The sequence below is a fragment of the Athene cunicularia genome (genome assembly GCF_003259725.1).
Source record: "Athene cunicularia isolate RWA chromosome Z unlocalized genomic scaffold, athCun1 chrZ_part2, whole genome shotgun sequence".
NCBI classification, from domain to species: Eukaryota; Metazoa; Chordata; class Aves; order Strigiformes; family Strigidae; genus Athene; species Athene cunicularia.
Window position 1 is genome coordinate 4,604,877 of NW_020799143.1, and position 27,968 is coordinate 4,632,844.

A 27,968-nucleotide genomic window follows, 5' to 3' on the forward strand; every position below is an offset into this window, starting at 1 on the left:
AAGTGATTCTGTTTTCCAGGTTTGTTTCAGGGTGGGTTGTGCTGCAGCGGTGCTTAAGATAAATTTGATCCAGTTTGAGCTCCCCATTGAGCCATACAGTCAGAACCCCAAAATGTAGTAGGTGTTTCCAATATAAATGAATATTTGCTACCTGGTTTTCTGAGCCCCTTACATGAATGAGATCCTTGCTTAGAGTTGTTACAGCATGACACCAACCCCGAAAAGCATTTGAGTTACCCAAGCTAACAGTCAGTCTGCTCACAGATATTACGATCACATCTGCACCAGTATCTAAAATGCCTGTCAGCTCAACAGAATCTTCTGCTTACTGGGGGCACATTTTACCAGAGGTCAACCTTGTGTCACTGTCTGAGCTCAAAATATTTGAGAAGTACCTGTTTATCCGAATCCTAAGTCACTGTAGCTTCTCGACACACTATTAGGGGGAGCCGCAGTAAAAATAAACAAGCTGAGCAATTTTTGATCCTTTTGTTACTGAACACATGGATCCAGGCCATAATTCTGATTTCCCCTTCATAATCATCATCTACAACCCCTGTAAGGTTGTAGATGATCTTTTGACAATATTTCCATCAGGCAGATGGTACAGAGGTGCACTCTCCTCTCAGAGTATGCACCTAGATTCAAGACAACAATTAACACAGAATTACTGCCTCCCACTAGAGGAGTTATTTCCAATGTTACCGTTAAAACACTTAGCCAGAATAAACAGCAGCACTGATGACCTAGGGGGCGAGCACTAGGGCTCTGCACTAAGGAATGTTCACTCATCCTGCACTGGTACAGAGTCTGCTCTGTGCTTCGTTCCTCCCCGGCTGTTTCCCTCACAGGTCAGAGAACTCCGCGCTCCACAGCTGCAGCTGGGCTGCATCTCACACACGCAAAACAATCACACAACCACACAAAGAGGCCCCTTACACTTATTACTGACACAACATAAAATGACAAATACTACAAATATCAAAATACCATTAAGAATATATAAAGTTATTGCTGCATGACAACGTCAGCACCTTCTCTGTAAAAAACCTGCTCCTTTTGGTGGGTGGGGGGGTGGGGGCTGCCAAGAGTGCGGTGCTGGGCCGCCGCTGCCAACTCCGCCTTAAGAGTGTGCAAAACCAGCTTCCAAGTAGTTGCTAACTCAATGGCATACTGATCCCTTTTGGAAAAAGCATCCCACAACCATTCACCTATTTCAGCCCATTTTGCTGTTTCAAAGGCTGTGGTTTCTGCACCATTTAAATAACCTTTGCATAGAAGTTTCGTTATAAGTTATCCCTCTCTTAGAGAGTATAAGTTGATCACCTCTCAGAGGTGATTTTCTGTCGATCAACTGCTTTCATGCCTCCTTAATCATTTTCAAATCTAAGACCTCTCCTTCATTGCCTTGTGGGGTTACTATTACTGGAAACACCACTGGTCCAAGCTGTTTAAACTGACTTTCAATTATTGTATCCCGAATAACTCCTTGCCATCGATGTGCTGGATTACCCTTATCACCTGTGCCTCCTAGTGCTCCCCCTCCCATTTGAGCCAATAATGGAAGCGACCTAATTGCCACTGTTTCCCCCTGACCACCCCCCCAGCACTGTTGTGAAAAAAGGGGTTAATAGCAAGAGGGGGTGGTGGCGGTGCCATAGGAATAGGTGAGACAGTTCCTTCATTCGCATTTGAAGTTGCTCTAGTTTTCTCATTAGTTCTCGCAACTGTGGATTTTGTAAGCCATAACGATATTGTTCACACATCACTTGGGGTGACGGAGGCAAGGACAGGGGCAGGGGGAGGCGGGCACCTTCCTTTGCCAAGGCAGCAGCGGCAGCCTGTACAGGCTCAGGTGAAAGGCGGCGGGAGCAGGGCGGGGTGGGGATTATTCCCTTGAGCTTGAAAGGGGAGACTCATGCGGCGGTGGCGAATCTTGATTTTTGCTCTTGAATTTCCTGCTGCTCGGGTGCTGTTTGTGAGGCATCCCCACCCCTCCCTTTAGGAGCTGCCTTGGGGAACAGGGATCCTGCAAACGCCACAGCAGTAGCGGAATCCTTAATGCCAGTGCCTTCCGTTTCTGCTAACAAGGCAGTGGAAGCAGAGGCAATGGTCTGCCGTTCTTTCATCTCTTTCAGAGTCTCTAAGGTCAGTCTCCACATGGTGGAGAATTTCCTACAGTCTTTGGAACCTGAACTAATATCGTCCCACAGTGCCGTGCAGATTTTTTCCCAAGTAACTACTTCAAAGGCTGTACTTGCTGTGGGGATTAGCCTGTACTATCCAGCCCGTGACAGCAACTTCCTCAGGTTCCCCTCATCATAAGATAATCCTCTCACAGAGGGTATATGTTGGAGGAGTTTTCACCACTGCTTGCTTGTCTTTAGTAAGCATAGACCCCATTCCTCCACGGCCGCCACCTCTTCACGGATCTTAAAGTTACAGTGCTCTGTTTCTCACCTTCAGACACCGGGGAAGCGTCTGGATCAGTTTCACCTGGCTTTTCCCCACCTTAGATTGCTCGCCGACGAGTCCTCATCACAGGTGAAGGCTTGTGCCAATCTGAGGGTTGCTGTTCGGTCACCTGATGTGGGAGAGATGAACACACACACGATCAATGTGATCAAGCAATGCCCGTTTATTAAAGAATACACAATAATTTATAGACTACCATAAGCACACACGCAGCTACTTGATTGCTAATAGGCTAAAGCTACTTGTCCATGTGCCCTTTTGTCCTCTATGATTGGTCCCAGTGTGGTGTCCACGCACCATTCTCCTGCTAGGCAAACATCTTGTTTTCCACAGTCCAGCTTCCTTATCTCTTTGCTACGCACGCAGTTTCTCAGCGCCCTGGCCTTGCAGGCGTTCTTCACAACAGCTACAGCCTGTTGTTACAGTAAGGCCACTCGGTCTGGATCGCTCATAATATGTCCGTTGTTTTCCAGCTGTTCCTCCACAACCACAACACCCACAGATACCCCAAATACCAAAACAGACCCTCCACACATGTGACACCTCTGCCTGGACCCAAAGCCTCCTAATCATCAGCTGGCACATCTTGGAGTTTGCTGATGCACCAGCAAACATGAGTTACACATGCACTCATCCACTCTGGGGACCATACATATGTTCAGCCCTTGCTGACACCAGCACCCCAAAGGCTTGTGACCCACAGTCCTGTGGCAGCCACCTACGCTGAGCCCTTCACCTCTGTAGCTGCTTTTTTTTGGGACACACATTGTTCCTATCCCAGTGGCTGGTAGCCAAGACCCCTCCCTGTCGTAGTCGCTGGCACTGAGGCCCCACTTACTTTGGTAGCTGAGACAACAGGCCTCGGGCACCCAAACCCCTGGTCTGAGTCCAGTTGTTGGCACCAGATCCATCACGCTAGCACTTAGTCCTTGCAGCACTTGCAGCATCCATGCACATTGGATAGAAACTGGAATTATGCAGAGAGTTAAGAAGGGATTTAGTAGAAGGATAGAACAAACAGCGATGATCAGGTGTCAGGCTTGGTCAGACCAATGTGCTGACCAACACTGGCTTAAATGCAGCTGTCCCCTTTTACACCCCTTTCTGTCTGCCCACCACTTTATTCCTCTCTGAATGCTGTCCCACACACATCTCAGCTGACAGTCCCACTGACCACTCCTGCATCCTGCATCTTTGGATTTGCATCCTTATCAGTTGCAAAGTCCCTGCCTGCAATTTCTTGATAGCCCATCAATTATTGTGATTGTCTGGGTTTCTGGTTATTGTTTTCATTAACACTAATAGGTCAAGTTTTATGTCTGAGTGTTTCCCTCCTTTTCCTTATCATTACAGTTTGGTGAGGTGCTTATCCAGCTAATCTTACTGAAAGATAAGAATTTTCACACTTGCACCAGTTAGTGCCACTGACCAGATTTGGTTCCATCACAGCTTACCTCCCTTACCACATGTCAGTCAGGTTTGACTCTGTAGATTCTTGTTTGTAGCTCCTTTGACCAGATAGCCTCAAAGGAGCAGACATTCTCCTTCCACCTACCCTTTCAGTATGGAATAGCAACTGCAGGAACTTGCCCTTATGAAGAGGAAGCTATAGCAGGAGTGTCCAGTTAACATAAGTGATGTATGTCTTGGTAGCCTTTAGTATTCTTTTGAAATAAAGGAAAACTGTGGAATTAGTGGCTTATTGCTCATGTGCAGTTAGTTACTCAGGCTGTGTCTGTGGGACAGAAGTTTTCATGTTTGCGCTTGCTTCTTAGTCTTGCATGATCTATGGAGTCCTGAGATGTGTAGTATGTATTAAGTAAAAACACAGAAATAGCACTGGATAATTTTCACAGAGGTGTGGGCAATGGAAGAGAATGTTTTATGAATACAAGTAGTGTATTACCACATTACAGCTGCTATAGATGACATGAGTTTTAATGGACTTTGTACTAAATACTAATAATTATTGTATACTGAGATTGGATAATAGAACAGTCTTTCTGTGGGGGAAAGTTAGATAGCAATTGGTGTATAGACTAAAAGGGTTCAGGCAGGACCTACATTCTCTCTAGGAACAGAAGGTATTTTTCTTGATTACAGAACGAATTCCAATTGTGAGGACTGTAAAAATAGAAATGTCATTTATATGGCAGTTTGGTGTTGTTTTCCTAAGATAATGTTAGATAATATGAGGAGAGTATTTCAATGAGTAGTATATCACCAGAATTGTAGGAATTTGAAAGGCTTGTTCAACTTCAGAATAGACGAACATTCTGCATCTGTGTTATACCATGAATGGACTATACTGTAGTGTTAGCGTTTTGATTAAATGTGTATAGTCAGAAGAAGGTGTTAGCTAGTTTAAAAACATCACACACTGGGTTTTTAAATGACAGTGACTCATCATGGAAAGTTAGCGAATAGAATCTCTTTAAAATACTGCACTGGAACGTGAGATAGTTCTACTTGAAATATCTGAACAATTTTTATTTCAAAATAAATACTAAAATAATCTGCTCAGTCATATGGACCAGTGGTGCAGAAAATCAATCTAAGCCAAGAAGATGTTCTTAATTACTGGTATTATGTGTATTCATTAAAACAGCCACGGGCTTTTTGCAGCATAAGTATAATCTTAAGGAGTCTTTTTGGAAAAAGCTGGAAATCTTGAAGTCAAGTTTAATTTTGGAGTGAAGCTTTGTTTGTGAATATTTAGATGTATCAGTGAAGAGGCATGGTAGAAGTGCTGCTGGTTTTAAGAACAACACCATTTGAATGGACTTGAATCTCGTAAACATCCTTTCTCTCATCCAGAAGTATATAAATACCCATATATTTGTGGTGTATATGTTGTTTGACCCATACAATTATGAACATTTCCAAATTCCAAGTTTCTGGGTGGACTGAAGGTTAGTCTTGGCTGAATCTTTTAGTTTGAAATTAAATTTATTTTGTTCAGTGTAACAATTAAAATAGAAGGAATTTACCTTTTTTTCTTCCCTAGGTATGTGTTCTTCTTGGATCCATGCAACATTGATCTAGTACATCAGAGAATCAAGTCTCTTGCTTTGTGTGTATCAGCTTGCCCAAGGAAAGAACTAAAAACTCTGGCTGATATTCAGAAATTTGCAGAAACTAATGGTATGTAAAAAACATGTTGGTTTTTTTTCATGTACTAGATGTTTTCATAGGATTAAAAAGAGACGTGTATTAGCTGAACTAAAAATGAAGCTTGTGTTAAGAAACTTCAATAGAAATAAGGTGATATTCTTATTAAGGTAAAATTTTACTAAATCTTACAATATTTATATGCTTCTGTCATGTTTTGGACAGTTTTGAAAGCTCACTGATAAAACAGGAGTTCAAAGTATTACAAGGGAATGTCTGACTGTAGGGTACGTTGTCAACTCCTGTGTAATTGTTCTGACATTGATGCTCAACAGTAATGTTGAAATCTCCTTGTGTATATGGGATTAGTCAGAGAAATACTGCTATTGAATGGCACTTACTGCACAGAATATGACCGTGGATGTGGAACTATTTCTGCTTTCATTCAGTGCTACAGTGCAATTCCTGTGGGTTTTTTGTTTTCTTTCACTTTCGTTTTTTAAAGAAGTGTAAAGGAAACTAACTGTATTAACAGATGAAATATTGTACCCCATCTCCCCTAAGAATGGTACTTTTTCTCAGTAGTCATAATACTGATATTACTAGCTCAGTTCATACTTCAACAATGTATAGAATAAAATCTAAGAGAGGTAACCAACTTTTGGACCTCCCGAAAGAAAGTAAAGATAAAAACTTAATCTGAGGAAATTTCAGAGCTCTTCAGCTATTCAAGTGGGAGTGTTTTGTCTTAAAATTTCCTACTTACTCTTTGAACATGTTGTGGTAAGATTTCTTTGCAATATATTTGGCTAATGATGAGTCAGTGTGGCTGAGCAAGTTCAGAGGAGTGAAACTGATTATTTTTCATAGAAGGAAGTGAAATACTGATTTCTGTTCTGGTACAGGTTATGTGACTACTTCTTGTTTGAAAGCAGAGTGAGTTGAAGTAATCCTAGAATACTGTTAGTGCCCTTGGGTCTCTCACTGCATTGTGTCCGATTACCTGGGTGTCTGACAGCTTGAATCGGGGAGCAGAGCTATCATGTGGCATTACAGAATGTGTGGAGGTGCACGAACAGCTGTGCCAGGGCAGTGCAGTGGGTGGTCTTAAGAATGGGAACATCCTCGTGTGATCTGTGCACTGTTGTCAAATACAAATCCGCAGTGAAACTAACTGATACCTGCAGTTTTACTCTTTACCCCTTATCTGAGTGTGCTGTGTTTTTCTTAACTAATGCAGGCCAGTTACTTGTTGGTGTGAAGTAGAGGTCACTAGTAGTGGAGTTTCTTAAGTACCTCTTGCAATAATGAAATGTAGCCATGCCTTGTTTTACCACAAACATTGTTTCTATAAGTCAGGGCTTTTATTAACTGTGTCTGAAATATGTTCAGTATAATCATCTTTTAAAGTACACCAGAAACCACTCTTCCTAAAAAATGGTGTGCCTTGTCCTTATGATTCTCCATTCTTACTGTATCTCCCTTAATGCATTAGGTTTTAAAACCTAAAGATAAAAGATTTTTTTAAAAAAAACTTATATCACAGCCAGTTGTTTCAGTTTAAGGAAGCTTGGTTAAAAATGTGAAACCTGATGTTACAGCCAAACAGAATCATTAGTGAGTTCAATTCTTAATTTTCATTATATGATATTGGGTTTACCAAAACCAGGTGCTAAACTAAACTGAGCTTTCCTTTTGTAGATGAACTCTGTGCAAGACTGGAATCTCACAGTTCAGATAAATATTGTCATCCTCATGATTATGTTTCTGCTTAAATGTTCACCAACATCTGCCTGTTCCAAAAAGTGATGGTTTGGAGCAAATGAACAGCTTAAGTATTGATCACCTTAAATGTTGCATATGTATAGTAAAAGTTCAAGCATGATTCAATCTTGTAGTAGACAAAGAACAGTGATTTAGCACCAAGTCTAAGTAGACAAAAACAAAACTCTGTAAACAGAATAATTTTTCTGAGAGCCACTTTGTAACTATGATAGTAGGTTTAAATTAATTACTACTAGGATTGTGTTTGGCAGTCTCTTTCAAGGGACCATAGGCTCCACTGTAAAAAGGACAAAAAGAAATAGAAGGACTGTGAACGTGACTGCAGAGAGCTTAATTGCAGTTTCTACGTTTGTGATGTTACCTAGCTAGAATTTAGAGTTCAGCTGTGAAGTTCTGAAGGAGTGCAAGACATGTGTGTCTGGTTTCTTATGATAATCAGTGCTGAATTTTCCCAGGCTTGAAACTTCTAACACACAACAAGAAAGCTACCTTAATGTTTTAAATATATGGGTAGAGTATGCAGGTAACTCTTAATTTTGTTCTGCTGAGCCTTTCTGAAGGCTTTAACCCTTCCTGCAACCTGAAAATAGCAGTTGTGCTGGAGGTAGGCTCTGTGAAGGTTGTTGCATGTGTGTTTGAAGAGCTAGTCATTTTCACCTAGCTCACATGTCATCCTTGAAATCACTTACTTGTCCATGTACTTTGGAATTATTTCATAAATTACGGTTTAAGAACCTTTCTATCTCAAAAAAACCCTCTGCTGTGCCTCAGTCCATCAAGAGGTGTTATGGTAAGTTCAAATAAAGAGGTTTTTTATCTGAACGCCTTTATTAAAGGATGTAACATAGCAAAACATACTATAGCATCCTTTTATTGATTGATGATTTTATCAATGCCGGGTATGATCTTCCAGCTAGCTTAGCATTTATGGTATCTTTCCCAAAGTGGGACGGGCACTTACTTGTCTGTATACAACATGACAGAACTGCAACCCCCTAAGGTTCAGAGCAATTATGGCAGGGCTCTTATTTATTGTGCAGTACACTTTGCATTCTGTAAGCAGGGTTATAAATAATTATTTATGGCAGAGAACAGTGCTTGCTTGAGGCAAGATCATTTCACGACAAAGAGGCCTTTTGGCTTCCTGAATCAGTGATGCACTTGCTATTCTGATGTAATTTGGAAAAAGAAGCTGATTTGGTGAATAATGCTGCACCATTTCAGGACAGTAACTTCACTCTCGCCTCCAACCCACTAGCTGTCCCACAGTCAGGTCCTGCGTTTGCGGTACCTTCCCATCTAAGAAGAGTCCATCCTTCACAAAGCCTTGCTAATTTTAGGAAAACAAGAAAGCATGCACCTTTAACCTGTTCAGAATAATTGAAATCCAGAACCCAGCATCTAGTTGGGTCTTTTTAAAAGAGGAGGCAAAAGGGAAGGAAAAAGCCGTGCAGTTGACCACTCAAGATCTTCAGCCTATGCAAAGGTGCAAGTTGTAAAGTATAAGAATGTTCTGGAGCAGCTCTTGGAGGTGATGCAGAAGGGTGCTATGTTGGCTGAGAACATGTTCTACTGCTGTTCTCACACAGCCATGCTGATACTTGAGCTTGCAGAGATGCAGATTTGGACACAAGTAAGAGAATGTTTTATCTTGTGAACCAGCTGCTGCTGGTCTCCCCAGGATTTTCTCACCCAGCAGAATGTCTCAGGCAGGGACTACTTAGGATTCAATGATTTTGTCGGTCTTGGCACTTAAAAAATAATGCATTTTGAGTAATGAGACTGAAAGCTGTTTCTCTGGAGAGCTGATTGATCCTTCAAAACTTAATATCCATGAAGTATTGCAGTGCTCTTTTCAAGGACTTGCCAAAGCATTTTGAAATATCTTTGAAGATAATTCATATATGACTCTGCCAAATGAATAATGAAATGTTATTGTTAAAAACTCTAAACAGGTGGCCATAACTGCTGTCATGTCTAATTCAGTGATAACTATACTGACTGGTCATTGTCGGAATTAATATTCCTGTCATGTAAATGACTGGATGCCAGTTTAGGAACCTAAAATGAAATTGCTATTTTATAGTGTGTTGACACATGTCTCAGTTGTCAGAATTCTGTAGCTAGGTGTCCTGGTTTGAGTGAGTGGCAGGTGTTTTTGGTAGCAGAGGAGGGAGCTGCAGCAGTGGCCCCCTCTGAGAAGCTTCTCAAAGCTCCCCGACTCCAAGTTTGACCTACCTCTGCACCAAGGCCAGGACAATTAGCTGCACCTCTGCAGTAACATATTTAAGAAGGGGAATCTGGGAGGAGTGGCGGGAGTTGCGAGGAGAATATCTGTGTGAACACCAGGGTCAACGGAAGAAAGGAGGAGAAGGGGAGGGTGCACTGGAGCAGAGACTGCCCTGTATCCCATGGTGAGATAACAGGGCGCGCCCCCCGCCACCCATGGAGGTCTGTGGTGAAACAGATACCGATTTGTGGCCAGTTAGGGGGGGCCATGCTGACCCAGGTGACTGCACCTGAAAGGCTGGGACCTCATGGGAAGAAGGCCCCAGTGTTGCTGTTTGGCACAGGGAGGATTTCAACATGTGGGGGTGACCCAGACGCCTGTGGGAGTGACTCATCTCGGAGAGAGTTTGCAGAGGACTGTCCCCTGTGAGAGGGGAGCGCACTAGAAAGGGGAGGAATGCCAGAACTTCCCCTTGCTCTGAGGTGGAAGAAGTGGCAGGACTGACTGCACCCCTCATCCCCTGACCCCTGAGCTGCTGGGCAGAAGGAGGTTGAGATACTGAGAACAAAGCTGAGCTTGGGAAGAAGGAAGAGGGGGGAAGGTGTTTTCAACAAGTGGTAATGCTTCTCATGGCCCTGCTCTGTTAAGTGGTGTTAGTGTCTGTATTAAATTTCCATTCTTTTTTCCTTCCCCTAACAACCCTACCTTTTGCCTGTGCCTTAAAGGATGACATCCTCCCTCCCTGCCCTTATCTCAGTTTCCTGGGTCTTTTGTTTTCCTTCTTCTCAGTGCTAGGGGGGAAGCAGGGAGTGAGCAGTGTCTTTTTTTATTTTTCCCTTAGCACTGGGGGGAAGGAGAGAGTGAGTGGCTGCATGGTGCTCAGTTTCTTTCTGAGCTCAAACCATGACACTAGGCCAGGCTAGTTGAGGTCCAGGTAGATTTAGAGCCAGAGATAAAACTACATTAAATCTGCTATGGAGACTGCCCTCTGACTTACCCAGAAAAACAGTCTGGGTAAGTCAGAGCAGATCATCTCTCTGATGAGAGGAACTCTGTTGGGAGGAATCATAGGGGAAACAAAGATTTTTCTTATGTCTGACGACAATGACATCTTCATGTGTAGTAGTTAGAGTATGTCTCTGTAGCTACTGTTCGTAATTGCCTTAGAAACAGCAGTTACATTCATTGCTACCAGCTTCTGATGTCTGTCTTCTGTTCCCATTCCCAACACAAACTTTGGTTTTGGTGAAAGTGTGCTGGTGAAAACTTAATCCTTTGCTCATGACTTTCCTGAAGACTGCTGTACCATATTAGTTATAGACATCTTATGGTTGAAAAGTTTCTGCACCACTAGGTTGTTTGGAACCTGAGTGTGTTCATTTTTATGTCATTTTTTGAGTGGCTGGAATAAAAGTATGATATGACTGGTTTTGAGATACAGAATAATCTGCTACTACTTTACCTTGTTACCAGAACTTCCCATCAGGGTTGTCCTGTGTTGGAAATGTATCCTCTAGTCAGAATGAAGTAATTTTCACAACAGAAAGTGGCTGCATGTGGAGTCCTCCAGTAATACTGTGTTGTGTTACTGATTACATTAATAAACCACTTGGAAAGGGGGAAGAACAGTGAGGTAATAGATCTTCCTGTGGCTACTGAATTATTTAGAATTACATGTAAAGAATCTGATATCAAATGCAGTGGAATAAAATGTCAAATGGAAAGGAATGCCTGCAGAATGAAGGAGTGGGAAACAATTGCTTAAGCATTTACCGTTTTACTTTAAAATGTTTATTGCTACTTGGGATAGAGATTGTGAAGCTACTGAGGATAGGGAGATGATTAGGTGGAGGCACAGCATTGTCCAAAAGTGTAATGTTTATTAATTGTGAAGAGAAAAAATAGGAACTGCATTTTCTGTAAACTCACACTCTGTTGGCATCATAAAGGCTATGTTCTGGTCCTTCCTTAACAGTGTTTTCTTAACTTTTTTTAAATTTATACACATATACATATATGTATATTCCCAGTATGTATACACTTACTGAGAAGGGAAACAAGGATGATCACAAGAAAAGATAAATTACTCTTCTGCCTGGAAAAGAGAAAACTATTAGGAATAGTAGGGTCATTAAAAGCAGGAATAGCTTAGGGAAGGTTAAAAAAAAATATTATTCCTTGATCTTATAACCTGAGTAATATGGAACTAAAGGTCAAAAATATAATAACTAGCCGTCAAAGAGCCAGATTTTTTCCACACAAATTAAGGTTAATTTACAAAATTTATTGCCATGAGGATATTTTAGATACCAAAAGCTAAACTGTTAAAAAAGTGTTTAGATGTTTAATAGGACGCTAGTACTCAAGGATATCCTTGAGGTATAAGTGGTAGAGAGCTAAAAGATACAGTAGAGGAAAGATCTGCTACTGGTCTAGATGAATTCTGAATTTGATTCCAGAGTAGCTGATTTTATTTAACACTGGAAGAAATTCGAGTAGAGGAATAGGTAAATTAATATTTGTTTTCAACTTTCTGTACTGTTCATAAGATTGAGCGATAGAAAAGAGAATAGTCTGGAGTTTTTAATTACAACTCAGAATAGATGTATATGAATCCTGGATAAAAATCTCTAGGATTTTTATTGTGGGGTTTTTTTTATGTATGTTTAGTTGTAACAGCAACTGCTTCGCTATCTCAGTAATTCTCTTTCTGGTCTTCAGTCCTGGAGACATTTCAACCTCTAAGTAATGGGGTTTTGTGTTGGATTTTTCTTGGAACATTCTCGCAGGCACTGGAGAATGCTTACTTTCACTTCAATCCCTCGTTTATTTACAAAAGCAAGCTTTAATTTCTCCTGTCCTCTGGTTCTTACTCTTTTAAAGAAATGATGGTATGTCTCTCTGCAACAACTAGAAGTTTAGATATATATAGTCTGTCCTTTCCTTTCTTTAAAACGCACACTGGTCTTCTGGAAGGTACCAGTGCATATATTTAGAGAATGAAGCTTACTTTCTTCACAGAGAACAAATCTGTCATATTAATCTGAGAATTCGTAACTGCAAAGTGGTCTGTGCCTTCTTACTCATCTCAAGGCTTAACGTTTTCTAGGCTCTACTGGGGCCCAAAAATTAGATTTAGGTTTTAAGGTTCAACTCTATCCTTGTTTGGCTTTCTGCCTCTATTCCCACACCATTTGCAAAAAGCTGCAATGTTTAGATGTGTTTGTGCAGTCCTCTGATGCCTCCACATTAACTGCTACTTCAGGCTTTATTCAAATCTATTGCTAAGATGTGGAATTCTTGATTTCTCACTCATTTCCAGCTCTGATGCTGATCCGTGCACAGCTAAATGCTACTTCATTCCTAAATGAAGCATCAAATGTGAACTTGTCTGTTTCTGGAATGCTTTTGTTGTTCTATAATCCCATATGCAAATAGGAAATTTATACAAGTCTAAACTTTATGTGTTCTTAGTGCTTGTGCTCTGAGTATTGTTGCAGATGGACTATAATGAATCAAATAAATTAATTCAACAGCCAGAATCCAATGTAACTGTTAAGCAGGTATTCTTTATTAGCAGTGCTGTGGTCATCCTGGGGATTCTCCACTGTAAGGGCTCCCAAGAACTAGCAAGGGACATCAGTTTACATACACACAAACCATACATATTCATTAGATTTCCTAGAAAGGGGTGGCTTATGATGGTGAGTTCCCAGAATTCATGGTACGAGCATGCGTAGTGAAAATAGGGTGAGGGTCTTAGGTAGTCAAGTGAAGAAGTAAGTAGTCATCGTCACAGTGTTTGCTAGTTCACCCTCTTCCTAGAGCATGCGCTATGAAGTAAAGTCCAGGTGTCTCCCTCCTAAATCAGCAAAATCAGTTTCCCTATAATAGGGTCTCTATGTCTCTTTGTTAGATCCCCCCCTTATCTCATTCTAGGAGTTGCCCAAGTGTCCACTGAAGGCCTTGAGTGTGCTATGAGTGATTTATATAGGGAGATTAATGAATATTTTAATCTTATCTAAACAGACAAAGAGACCTAAGAAACAGTTGAGAAGTCAAGAGTCCTTGAGAAACAAATGAAGCAAAACTATGAAGCAAAGCACAAGCAAAGCTTTTATACATACATTACAATTTAGTCTTAATGCTTGTTAGAAATTCATTTGTTTGAGCCCTTTCATTCCCTTTTAGTAATTACAGTTATCAGACGTAGCAGATAAAGGATGAAGAAAGTCTGGTCAACATCAGTGTATTTCCTTTCATGATGGCCTGAACCTTCTTCCACTTGACAGGAGTTTGTGAAGAGAGGGTCTTGTTACTACTCCCCATTGGCATGCTTTTTCTGAGGTCATGCAGCACTGTACTCTGTTACTCGCAGAAGTAAGCAATGGATAGTAAATTACTACCTCTGTGGAAGTAGTACTTGGCATCCTTCCTGTTCTGTGATTTTTGACTGTGGAATTTGCAGCAGAATTCCCTACAGATACATGAGCCAGTGTCTTAAGCTTCCACTTTTGTATGCCATGTTGCTAGTCCATAATATGCTAAGATAATATTGGTAGTGTACCAAGTTATTCCATGTGTGAAACTTTGGACTGATAATGTGGTTCAGATTAACAGTTTAGAGCTGATAGAGTCTGAGAGATGGATTTGAGGCAAGCTCTGTAGTGAGAATAGTAGAAAAGTGTTAAGAATTTCAGCCTTGTGAGAGCCTGGGAGCCTTGTCCTTCTTGAATACCAGTGAATTCCTCCTTGGTCAATATCCAGCTGTCAATATCTAGCTTGTATTGCATGGGTTGGTCAAGCATAATCATGTGTGAGTCATAACGTCAGCATTTTGTTTTAATTGGTGACACTCGTAAAACACCGAGAACTCAAGAGGAATTAGCACTGGAATGAAAGTACAGAGGCCAGTAGTTGTGATTTAAATAGTCTCCTGCTAACATTTCTATACACTCTACCTCTGATTACCTGTAGTTTGATTCCTGTGTTGGAGGACTTATGTTGCTGATGGGCTAATAAGATGTTGCTTGAGAAGGAGAGAGAATGCTTAAAATGGAATAGAATGTTGAGTTTTTTAACTGTAATCTCTGCTTCATCATATGGTCACTTATGTCACATGTATACAATACATGCGTACTGTCAGTCAGACTCAGAACAGTGAGACCATACATGGAAGATCATATACATTTTCTCATCAAAACTGGCTTCTAGTTTCTCAGGCTGTGCTTTGCCATGTACCTGTGGAAAGGGGTATGTGAAGCTGCTTGGAGCTGTGCCTAACTTAAACAGAACATATTCCTCATTTCCTAAGTGACTTCTGCTCCTGGTGCTGAAGCTATCCCAGGTATCACAGAATCACAGAATCATTCAGGTTGGAAAAGACCCTTGGGATCATCGAGTCCAACCATCAGCCCTACTCTACAAGTTCTCCACTACACCTTATCCCCCAACATCTCATCTAAACCACCCTTAAACACATGCAGGGATGGGGACTCCACCACCTACCTGGGCAGCCTATTCCACTGTCTGACCACTCCTTCTGTGAAAAATTTTTTCCTAATGTCCAGTCTGAACCTCCCCTGTTGCAATTTAAAGCCGTTCCCTCCTGTTCTGTCACTAATCACCTGTGAGAAGAGACCAGCACCAACCTCTCTACAGTGTCCTTTCAGGTAGCTGTAGAGAGTGATGTGGTCTCCCCTCAGCCTTCTCCTCCTCAAACTAAACAGTCCCAGCTCCTTCAGTCACACCTCATAGGATTTGTTCTCCAGGCCCTTCACCAGCTCTGTTTCCCTCCTCTGCACTCACTCCAGCACCTCAATATCTCTGTCATGTTGAGGTGCCCAAAATTGGACACAGTACTCCAGGTGTGGCCTCACCAGTTGTTATGGATGCTCTCAAATAAACAACCGACCACCAAAAATAAAAAATTACTATTAACACAATTAACTATCTCTCTGTAAATTATAGGTTCAGATGTCTGTTAGAGGAAGACAGCACAGATTTCCAAGGTTTAACGGCAACCCGCAACGCTTTACAAAGAGCTCTCTAGGGTTTAACAGCAACCCAAAACACTGAACAGAGCCCCACTCGCTAGGGTTTAACGACAACCCAAACCACTTTAGAATTCACCTGACAAGTGAGGACTCTCAACCTCGAGGACCTGCTCAGTGCAGCGTCCTGACCCACGGTCCCTCAAGGAGTTTCCTTGGGCAGTGTCCTGACCCAAGGGGAGAGTCCTCGACCGCAGCATACTGCTCCAGGGGACTAGCTCAAAATTATACCCAGGATGAATCTGACTTGTAGTCAATAGTGGCTCCCATTGGCCAAAAGCCCCAGTTGCCACGAGGCCCTGAGAACAAAGGCAGCCCCGGGCTACTACACTTCAGCAGTCAAGATGCTCTGCTTTCACTGGGTGGATGCACCTGCCACACCAGTGCAGAGTACAGGGGAACTATCACCTCCCCACTTCTGCTGGTCACACTGTTTTTGACACAAGCCAGGATGCTGTTGGCTTTCTTGGCCACCTGGGCACACTGACGGCTCGTGTTCAGCTGCTTATCAATTAGAACCCCCAGATCCCTCTCTCCCAGACAGCTCCAGCCACAGCTCCCCAAGCCTATAGCATGGGGTTGTTGTGGCCCAAGTTTAGGACCTGGCACTTGGCCTTGTTGAACCTCATCCTGCTGATGTTGGCCCACTGATCCAGTCTATCCAAGTCTCTCTGCAGAGCCTCCCTGTCCTCATGCAGATCGACACTCCTGCTTAACTTGGTGTCATCTGCAAATTTACTGATGATACACTCTATATCCTTATCAAGATCATCAATAGAGATGTTGAACAGAAATGGTCCCAACACCGAGCCCTGAGGTCACCACTTGTGACCAGCCACCAGCTGGATTTAGCTCCACTGACCACTATTCTATGGGACCGTCCATCCAGCCAGTGCTTGACCCAGCAGAGAATTCACTCAGGAGAATGAGAATTCTATGGGGAACTGTGTTGAATGCTTTTTTAAAATCCAGGTAGACAATATCCACAGCTTTTTCCTCATCCAGTAGTTGAGTCATCTTGTCATAGAAGGAGATCTGGTTTGTCAGTAGGACCTGCCTTTCATAACCCCGTGCTGACTAGGCCTGATCCCCTGGTTGTCCATTATATGACTTGTAATGGCACTCGAGATGACCTGCTCCATGACCTTCTCTGGCACTGGGGGCAGACTGACAGGTCTGTAGTTTCCTGGATCCTCCTTTCTGCCTCTCTTGTAGATGGATGTCACATTTGCCACCTTCCATCCAATGGGACCTCCCCAGTCAGCCATGACTTCAGGTAAATCACAGACAGCAGCTTGGCGAGCACATCTGCCAACTCTTTCAGCACCCTTGGGTGTAACCCATCCAGTCCCACAGCCTTGTGTGCATCCAAGTGGTGCAGCAGGTCTCTGACCACCTCCTCTTCAACTGTGCTGACCTCAGTCTGCTTCCCCTCCCCATGTCCCAGCTCATAAGGCTGGGTGTCAAGGGAACAGCCAGTTCCACTCTAAAGACTGAGGCAAAGTATGCAAAGTTGAGCACCTCAGCCTTTTCCTCATCCTTAGTTACCATGTTTCCCTCTGCATCCAATAAAGGAGGGAGATTTTTCCCTAATCCTCCTTTTGCTGTTAATGAATTTATACAAACATTTTTTTATTAACAGCTGTAGCCATGTTGAGCTCTAGCTGCTTTCATTGGAGTGTTTCATACCATGTGATGTCATGCCCGGGTGGGCGCGCTCTCTCTCTCTCTCTCTCTCTCTCACATTCTATCTCTGATTACCTGTAGTTTGATTCAACTGTAAAGTGATAAGGAAAGCAGTAAGGTCTCCCCTCATCCTCCTTTTCTCCAGGCTAAACAGTTGCCTCAGCTGTGGCTCCCAGGACTTGTTCTCTAGACCCTTCACCAGCCATCTTTGGACATGCTCCAAACACCTCAATGTCTTTCTTGTAGTGAGGGGCCCAAAACTGAAAACAGTATTTGGGGTGTGGCCTCACCAGTGCCGAGTACAGGAGATGTCACTTCCCTAGTCCTGCTGGCCACACTATCTCAGATGCTGTTGGCCTTCTTGGCCACTGAGGCCCACAGCTGGCTCATATACAGCTGGCTGTCAGCCATCTTTATAATTTAGCTTTTGGGATATATTCAAAGCAAAATAAAGTAAATGTAAATATTTGCAGTTTTCTTTTTCCCTCTGTTTTTAAGATAAACATGTGACTATTGCTGCTCATCCATCAAATTCTGGAGTTGCTTGTAAATGCACTTGATGCAGAAGTTTTCATATCTATAAGAATAGATTAAAATTTTTTGCAGCAGTACAGAGTGTATCGTCCAAAAAGAATAATAATTACTTTTACATACCGTGTTTACAACTACGATATAAGGAAGGTAGTTTCTGTCTGATGTCTGTTTATCTGATGCCATTTTCCACATAACCAAGTAGAGGCATAAGGATTCATATAAACAGCATAATTGATAATGGAGTTCAGATGTTTTACCTGATACTTTATCTTTGCAGGAAATCTAGCTTTCTTCAGTGGTGTATTTGGTGTGTTGGACCTGCCCCCAAAAAACTAATTGGTAGAAGTGGTATTTAAGTAGTGTTCCAGAGACTGCATGGGATAGCCTGCTGAGGTGCTCTCTGTCTTCTCTTTCAGTCTGTAAACAGAAGATGTCTCTTCATAGAGGTAGCAATGTAACAATGGTTTTCAGCAAATAATACTTTTGTTTGGTGTCATGCAGGCCAAGATAAGGTTGTTTGTTTAATTTGGGTAAAAATCTGTGTGTATTATCCAGATCCACTTTGTACAAGTGTCTGCTACAAAGTATTTCTGGAGAGGAGACTTTCATAATGGAAAGAACTGAATAGTTAAAGGGATGACCAAGGTGTCCTTAATTAATTATGTAGGGAAAAAAGGACACTAAAGGATATGTATCCAGAGCTCTTGCACTGGGGAGTAAGAAATCTGCTGACCAACAAACCTGGGAAGAAACTCACTTTTCGATAAGCAGCATATACCATTGGAGGGTTTCTTAACTCTTCCTCCAGTTTCTGAGTCTGCTGCTCCAATCTGAGTTTGCAGTTGCTGTATTCCTAGAAGTACTGGCTCAGATGTTCAGTATCTTGATTACAGACAAATGTAAAGAGATCTGTCTAGGTCATGTACTTCTGTTAGGCAAGTGTCAGGTACTACGCAAACCTCAAATTATGTTTGAATTTTGTTGCAGGCAACTTGATCTTTATTATGCTTTACTGATTTGTTTATGGAGAGAGTTCAGCTTCGTTAAAAGTTTTGGACATCTAATGCAGTGCTTGTATTTTTCATCTAACTTTCTGACTTCAGCAGTTTGGTGTCTTTGTTCCTCTCCTGAAGTCTATAAACCAGTTGTATTTTGAAAACACACACAAAAAAACCCCAACCCAAAAACCCCCATTTAAATGTTTTCTTTCTATAATGAATTTTGTCTTATGTAATATTCATGCACTAAAAATGATCAAGAAAAAGCATGGTGGAGTATCAGGGGAGTGTGACTTCAAAGTACTTTGTGTCCTTCTCTTTTGTACTGCATTGTAAATTAGCCTTTTCCACTCGAATACACAAGTCTTGGAAGACCCAGAGCTAGATGGAGAGTGTCATTCAGTTACACCGAAGCCTGTGCTGGGCCTGATTCACTGTTCCATTACAGAAGGAACTGTAGCATAACACTGTGGTAATAACATGAAGAGCTGCAGCATCAGGACCCTATATTGGTTTTAATAACATTTGCAAAGAACAGGAAAATTTGATTTTTATTTTTTTTTCCCCACCAGTCTTTTTTTTTTTCTTCTTCTCAACAGGATCCACTCTGTGTAGCTATGAACTACAGCCATCAGAATACACTACAGACCTAAGAGCTGCCAAGTTATGTCCTAAATATCCTGTTCCAGAGAGGTAATACTAATATCTTAACTGATTGGGGGTGGAGGAAGAAGAGGTTTGTTTTGCTCTTGGCAGTTCTTTAGAAAATATGCAGCACAGATTTATTCTGGTGGTGTTTTAGTGTAATGTTGCCATGTTTTTAAAAGATTGTGAAAGCAACTCTTAAAAACCTCAGACCATCCATGCATGTGTTACTGAGGGTATTGAGCTGATATATTCAAGTTCTCTTCTACCTCATGTAACTGACACTGTGCTGAGTATCAGCTGGTTTACTGCCGTTCAGCCTATAGCCAGCTGCCTGTCAGCAATGCAGATCAGAGACAATTAAGGAGCACTTTGGATCGCTGAGAGAAAAAATAATATATTGACACACAGCTCTCTGCAGTGTTAACTTCTTGTACCTTACCTCAGCCAGACATATTTAGCAAATTGCTTTTTTTTTTAATTCATTCAGTCCCCAAATGAATAATATAAGGATGGTCGAGTACCAAAAAGAGGGCTGTATTTTATAAACAGATCGATTTGACTTTTATTGTTTAAAATATTGTATTAGACTGCTTATTAGGAAGTAGGATAGAAAAGTTTGTGGCTCTGGAAACTTTGCTAGCTGTGCTGGCTGGAACTGTGGAGATGAGTATTGCTGAGAAGTGATCTATTTGAAGTGCACACCCTTCTGTCAGTAGTTCCACTCAAGAAAAATCCTATTGTGTGTTCATGAAGTTTAGCTTCTCAAACCTATTAAGTAGTGGGCTGTAACTGCAGAGTCTTTTCCTATGCGCAGTTTTTTGTTATGATTTTATTAAATGTTATAATTGTGTCAGTTCTGAAAACTCTGATTTAAGTCTGTGTTGTCTGCAAGGTAGCCTCTCCAATGAATAACTTTTTTTGGTTGTAGTGACAATAAATATCAGCCTGAATATTACCTTTTTTTTTAACTTTTTGCCAGAAGATTAATATTCCATTAATAACCAGCTGTTACAGCTGTAACACAAAAACAAATGAAAATTTCAGTGTCAGCCTGCATACTGAAAAGGCTTGTCAGTCTTCATTTTTGCCAGAATTATACTGACTTTTCCAACTGTGTTCCCATGTCATTCAGTCTGAATGAATATAGCTTAATAAGTAAACAGAAGGATAGAACAGTGTGTCAGAGCTCTAATGACACTGTAAATTTCTCATGAAAACTACCTTGAGTTATTTTTGAAAAGCTGTGGTGTAGATGGCGTATTTCCCCTTTTTTATTTGGTATGAATAAAATATACAATATGTTTGAATATTTTTGAGATTGAAGTCTGAACTTAATGCCCTAAGACAAAAAAGGCCAATATTGTATCTGTAAACCACTCTGGTTTTATCATTAAATTATTTGAGTAAATTAGTGTAATTTGGAGGGGAAATGGAATCCTGTGGAGACAAAAAAAATGAAAACCTAATGCCCTGTAGGCTGAAGCATTCAGGGAGAACTTACCTAACACATCTGTTCTCAGATTTGATCTGTCAGAGATATGAACTGTCATCTGATTCCCATTAGGTCCATGGGATGTAGATAGTATGTGATGTGAGGACTGTCCCTTCATGTTTTATTTTAGATGACCATGCTTCTTCACATCCTTCAGGTTGAGGCTCCACCTCTCCATGGACTCTGATCCTTCAGCTTCTAGCCATTATGTCCAGCTTTGACACAGCAGTGCAGCGTAGCAATGCAGCAAGCAATGCATGTTTCTTGCAGAAACTGTGCCTAGCATATCTCAGCTTCAGTAGAGCATGACATAGCTGTTTAAGAGAACCCTGGAGTAAAACCTATCCAACTTTTCCCTGCGGCATTTATTTATCAACCAGCAGTGCTGAGCTATGCCAAGGAGCTGCCCTGCAGAGGTTGTAAAGACCAGCTAGCAGTGACATTCTAACCAGGCTTTCCCCAGACAGATTATTGTATATGCCCAGGTGTAGTAGTGAGAGGAAAAAGCTCTTCTCTGAAATCTAATACTTGAACAGTCAAATGGGTCTCTTAATTTCATTTGAATATTGCTTTAAAAATACAAATTTTAAAGCCATCTGCTGTCTTGAACTTTACTTGCTCTTATTCATGATTAAGCATCATGTTGTTATTTCAGAAATATTGTAATTCCATTTCAATATGTAATATATGAAGTTATAATCAAGAAGCCATATAAAATAGCACAGCTCATGACAAATAGATCTGTTACTGTATTTTTTATTAAACAAGACACCTTTTCTTGCCTACTCATTCAGTCAGAATCAGTGAAGCAATAGCGAATCTCAAAAGGTGGATTCTCAGAAGTCCCATTTACTCAAGAAGGCTTGTAGCAACCACTAACCTATATTTTTTTTAATTAATTAAAGTTAGAAAATATTGCACATGAAAATAGGTAAAATGTGTCATGAAATTGCTATAGTTTAATGGATGTTAGATGAGTAATACAAACTCTGGTATGCAAAAAGCATGTTTTCCTGTTGGGATGTATTTTGGAACAGTATTTTAAACCCATTAATTCCCCTTTTCAAATTGGGTCTTTTCCTATGTGGATACAGGAATGCCAGTCCTTTGCCTACTCTCAGCTCAAAAATTGAGCTTTGTTATTGATATTGACAGCTTCTAAATGCTCTACGCTTTCTGGAAAGTTGAAGCAGTTAATGATTAAATAAACCTCTCAAATTTCTGTCTTTTCTAGTATTACTGCATATAGTGAACTGCAGTATGCTGCATATCCAAAACAGGCTATGTTGTAAGAGGCTGAGCAGATATATGGGCAACCTGTTAAATAAGGCAGCCATCATTATGGGTTTAATTTGTTTTCTAACAACTATGGCTACTTGACAGTTACCTTTCTGTGCTTAACTGCTGTCTTCATCAATACCCAAAAATAGACCATCACAGAATCATCTAGATTGGAAAAGACCTTGAAGATCACCTAGTCCAACCATTAACCTAACACAAACCATTCTCAACTAACTACACCAGATCCCTCAGCGCTATGTCAACTGTACTCTTAAACACCTCCCAGGATGGGGACTCCACCACCTCCCTGGGCAGCCCATTCCAATGCCCAACAACCCGTTCTGCAAAGAAATGCTTCCTAATATCTAGTCCAAACATTCCCTGATGCAACTTGAGGCCATTACCTCTTGTTCTATCTCTTGTTCCCTGGTTAAAGAGACTCATCCCCAGTTTTCTACAACCTCCTTTCAGGTAGCTGTAGAGGGCAATGAGGTCTCCTCTCAGCCTCCTCTTCTCCAGACTAAACAATCCCAGTTCCCTCAGCCACTCCCGGTACGACCTGTGCTCCAGACCCTGCACCAGCTTCGTTGCCCTTCTCTGGACACACTTGAGTCATTCAATGTCCTTTTTGTAGTGAGGGGCCCAAAACTGAACATGGGAATCGAGGTGCGGCCTCACCAGTGCCGAGTACAGGGGTAAGATCCCTTCCATGTCCCTGCTGGCCACGCTATTGCTGACACAAGCCAGGATGCCATTGGCCTTCTTGGCCACCTGGGCACACTGCTGGCTCCTGTTCAGCCGGCTGTCAATCAGCACCCCCAGGTCCCTCTCTGACTGGCAGCTCTCCAGCCACTCCTCCCCAAGCCTGTAGCGCTGCTGGGGGTTGTTGTGGCCCAAGGGCAGCCCCCGGCATTTGGCCTTATTGAAACTCCTCCAGTTGGCCTCAGCCCATTGCTCCAGCCTGTCCAGGTCTCTCTGCAGAGCCTCCCTACCCTCGAGCAGATCAACACTCCCACCCAACTTGGTGTCATCTGCAAACTGACTGAGGGTGCACTTGATCCCCTCGTCTGGATCATCAATAAAGATGTTAAACAGGAGTGGCCCCAACACCAAGCCCTGGGAGACACCATTCGTGAACTGGCTGCCAACTGCATTTAACTCCGTTCACCACAAGTCTCTGGGCCCGGCCATCCAGGACAGTTTTTTACCCAGCGAAGCTTGTGCCCATCCAAGCCACGAGCAGCCAGTTTCGCCAAGAGAATGCTGTGGGAAACGGTGTCAAAGGCCTTGCTAAAGTCAAGGCAGACAACATCCACAGCCTTTCCCTCATCCAATAAGCAGGTCGCTCTGTCATAGAATGAGATCAGGTTTGTCAGGCAGGACCTGCCTTTCATAAACCCATGCTGACTGGGCCTGAGCATCTGGTTGTCCCGCACATGTTGTATGATGGTACTCAGGATGAGCTGCTCCATCAGCTTCCTGAGCACCGAAGTCGAGCTGACAGGCCTGTGATTTCCCAGATCATCCTTGCAACCCCGCTTATATCTGGGCATCACACTGGTCTATTTCCAATCTGTTGGGACCTCCCTGGTCTGCCAGGACTGATGGTAAAGGATGGAAAGCAACTTGGCGAGCACCCCAGCCAGCTCCTTCAGCACCCTTGGGTGTATCCCATCTGGTCCCATAGGCTTATGTACATCTACATGATGAGCATCCCCAAATACGTTTACCCACTCAACACAGTAAGTTATAGTTTATAATTGTCAATCACTTCAAACAAAACCCTAGGATCTGCTAAAAACCCAGGTATGGCGAGTGATCATCATTTCTTCCAAATTCTGTACAGAATAGTTACACACAGCATATTGTCTTTTTTTTCCCCAAAAAACAATTCCTAGAAAGGATGTGCCTAAGGCAGCTGCTTTACTTACTACATGCTTAAAATTATGGTTAGAATTTTGGAAATGCATGGGCTTAAATAGTTACTGAGTACAGCAAATTGCTCATTTATATGTCATTACTCAAATGGCGAAACTGCAAAAGATTATGTGCTACAGTCCACTGAAATCTTTTAAGTAAGGAAGATTGGGCAGGGTGAAACAAATACAGTTTAGAAGAAGAGACTGACTTAATATGAAAGACATTTCTTTTTAATTGGATCCAATTACAGGAAGGAACATGTAATTCATGGAACTTGTGTCTGAAGTGGAATTGGGAAGATTGATCAAATGATATAATAGGCCACTTTCAGGTCTGACAGTTTATGAGCAAGAAAAGCAGCTACTTAATGGGAAACACTTGGAAAACAAAAGTACCCACTTTTAAAGTGAACTTTTAGCTCTTATATCTTCCTCTGATGGTCCTGATAACAGGTTCTGCAGAGCATTCTGCAGAGTTTAATGCATAGCATCAGTATTTTTGGGCAGGATGCTTCCAAAACAGTTCAGGAACAATGAAACAATAGAGGTATCTTTGCATGTGTTGTAAAGAATGTAGTGCATAATTTTGAACAAGTTAATAAAAGTAAACACTGTGATTGTAATCTTTAAGACAAGAGCAAGTTTAGTATGGGGAAAGACTAAGAATAAATACACTGGTTTTGCTTGTCAGTGGTTGTAAGTGCTGATGTCTTTTAGCATAAAATGTGTGCTTGCAAGAAGAGTATTGTCATTCTGGGATTTCTTCTGCTGCAAATATGGGCCAATTTTCCATTCGAACATGAATGAAAGCTGCTGATTTACCACCTGACACTTGAATGAGACATGTTTAAGTGGAACTAGGAATATGTTTTTTCTGAGCCTTGCCCTTTAAGTGTGGGAGGGTAATAATTTCCTGTCGGATTGTGCACTCCAGCCTCACAGGGTTACTTGTAAGAACTGCATCACTTCCCATTACGATCATGCTCATTCCAGCAGCACTTGTGCATTCAACACATGGTTTCTGGTTATGATGTTATGAGGGTGGAATGGTTGCATCTATTCACCTTTCATTTATGTGTTGATGTGGCATTTATATTGAGTAGGAGTAATTTTTTTTCTGATTTTTTTTTCTTGTGTCACCAGTGCACCTATTCCATTCTTCCATCGCTGTGCTCCTGTGAACATTTCCTGCTATGCCAAGTTTGCAGAGGCCCTGATCACCTTTGTCAGTGACAGTAGTGTCTTACACAGGCTGATTAGTGGAGTTATGACCAGCAAAGAGATTATAATGGGACTTTGCTTGTTATCACTAGGTAATTGTTTTTCTCATTACTAGATATTTCTTAGTATTGCATTAGGAGATTGTTAACACCCTCTAACCACAATATAAGCAAAAAAACATGTATGATAGCAATGAGCCCTTAGAAAATGGTTCAGAATGCCTTTTTTAAATTTCGTTTGACAGATGGGTAACTTATTCAGAAGCAATATATATATGCATTCCTTGTTTTTCTCCTCTTCCACTGATTATAAGATAGAGGATGTTAATTAGTCAGCATTAGTTTTGGTATAGTTAACAGCGCATCCCCATTCTAATTTTTATTATCATATTCCTCTTTCCCATTTCTAATATTCATCTTCTGCCAGTCCAAGTCCAAATAAACCCTTTCCAGATAAAAAGGATGGTGTGAGAAATACAGAACAGCACACTTTTCTAGAATGTAGGGGGTTCATTTTGTTTCACTTAACATACTTGTGCAAGGATATGAGAACTTTCAGAGGGAAAACAAGAAACAGGTGCCCATTTATTGTATTGTATGTTACCTCCTTGTTCCCCATCCCCTAAAATTAAAAACTTCAGGCCTTCGAAAATCTCAGCCTTGTCTGAAGAGTGGGAAATGCCCAACACTATAGAGGTGCTGAATCATTTCTGCAGTTTCGAGATGCCTCTGGCCTATAGAGTGACACATTGCACTAGTCTGAAGTGCTGTTTTAACAAAGTCTTGTGAATTAAGGTGAAACATTGCTCACCCACATGAATTACTTTCCTAATGAGTCTATTTTACTCCTACCAGATATAAAATATGAAATCCTAAAATGGGAGGCTCCAGATATTAGCCATGTGTATGAACAATGTGTGCAGTCTGTGGTTTATAAAGAAACATTGCAAAGCTGCACAAGATAAAGAAGTCCATTGTTTTCAGTCTGCCTTTGTGGTTGGAAAAATAAAGGATGCTAGATACCATTTAAAAAAAACCCAAACCACAAAAGACCATTGAGTATCTTTTCAACTATGACTGGAAAGCTGTTTATTGTTCTATCTTGACACTTGCAGTATTAGATAATGACTGTTATGAAACTGAAAGCTAGTCTCTGATTAGCAGTGCTACTGTTCAGACAGTGTCTGAAGTTACTACAGAGTTTTACATACAGTTTATTTTTAAAATATTTTTCATACCTTCTAAGATAAACAAAATTTATTTTTAAACAATGGGTCAAATTGTGTGATTCAGAAAGCCAGGTTCCAGTGGCTCTCATGTAACTTCTGTACACATACACCACTCACTAAACCTTAGTTGGCTGGGATTGTAGTGGCAGTGGGATGATGTGAACAAATCTTGTTAAAGAACTAATTTTGAATGTTGAAAATAAAGTAACAGGTTTTTTACTTTTTACTGGCATTAAATTTTGGAATACACAGACATCATATTATCTGCACTTGTTTGACAGGTGTATTTGAGTGCAAATTCTGCTCTGGTCCTCAGGAGGTGTGCCAGACTCAGAGTACTGTCATGTCTTGCTGTCGGTTTTGTCACTGTCTAAATACATCTCTGTCTGTCTGTATGCATTATGTCTTGTATTTAATGTACCATGTAAATGTATTTATGCTCTCTTTGTTTTAATCAACAGTATCAAAGCAGAAGTTGTAGAGGTGCCTAATTTCCTTAACTGTCTGTGCAGTGAGTTTGTAAGCCTCAGAAATCTGTCTAAAAATTTTATTGGGAGGCAGCTATCTTAGTGCAGTGGGAGAGTAAGGATGGCTATTTCTACTTGAAATAATTGCTCTGCTTATTTTATTTATTGTCTTTTGCAGTGTTGTCCATGATTTTGATGGTTATAATCAGGTACATTTCAAGAGTACTTGTCTGGATTTTAACAATTCTTGTCATTCTGGGATCACTTGGTAAGTCGTCTTTGTCTCCCAGTTGTAATCTTTGTGCTGCATGTCATCAAGCCAGCCACATCCTGAATAGATCTTGGGCCATGCATTTCCCTTCAGCTTTCCTTTGAGTCCCTTGCAAGACATACAGCAAAAATGCCACCTTTTTAATTGCAGTCCTCTCCCAGAGAGTGCATTGCTCCCTAGAGATTTGCTGCAGACCCTGCTTGGCTAGCAAGCTTCCTGTCAGCCTATCTCAGTAGAGTCCACATAAGCAATATGAGATATTTGCACAGCAGTAAATGTTGCCTTCTTCTTAACCTGCCTTCCAGATATGTCAGCGAGGCAGCTAGTCTGGGTGTGTTTGATGGCCCACCCTCTCGCTGAGTGTGCTAAGCATGCAGGAATCAAAGAGCAACTATTGTTTATGCAGCCTCAGGGAACCCTAGGATGTAGATGTGCCCATAAAAGCCTGACATGTTCATCAGCCCCTTCAGTCCTCTGAGTAGCTCTGTAGGTGTGTCTAAGACCTGTTCTTGAGGAGAGGAAGCGAAGGTTCGTTTACAGCATTTCTAATCAAATCCTTGTATTTCCAT

The 27,968-nt window shown here is 41.4% G+C and overlaps 1 protein-coding gene across 3 annotated transcripts in view; it reads left to right on the forward strand.

Annotated features, from left to right (window-relative positions):
- Positions 1–27,968, forward strand: part of SLC44A1 (solute carrier family 44 member 1) — a 93,173-nt gene that overhangs the window by 29,357 nt on the left and 35,848 nt on the right. For all 3 annotated transcript variants that reach the window (XM_026866183.1, XM_026866184.1, XM_026866185.1), the window contains exons 4-7: positions 5,483–5,619; positions 19,472–19,565; positions 25,356–25,525; positions 27,307–27,396. In XM_026866183.1, the coding sequence (XP_026721984.1) occupies positions 5,483–5,619; positions 19,472–19,565; positions 25,356–25,525; positions 27,307–27,396 (491 nt within the window). The remainder of the gene's footprint in view (positions 1–5,482; positions 5,620–19,471; positions 19,566–25,355; positions 25,526–27,306; positions 27,397–27,968) is intronic.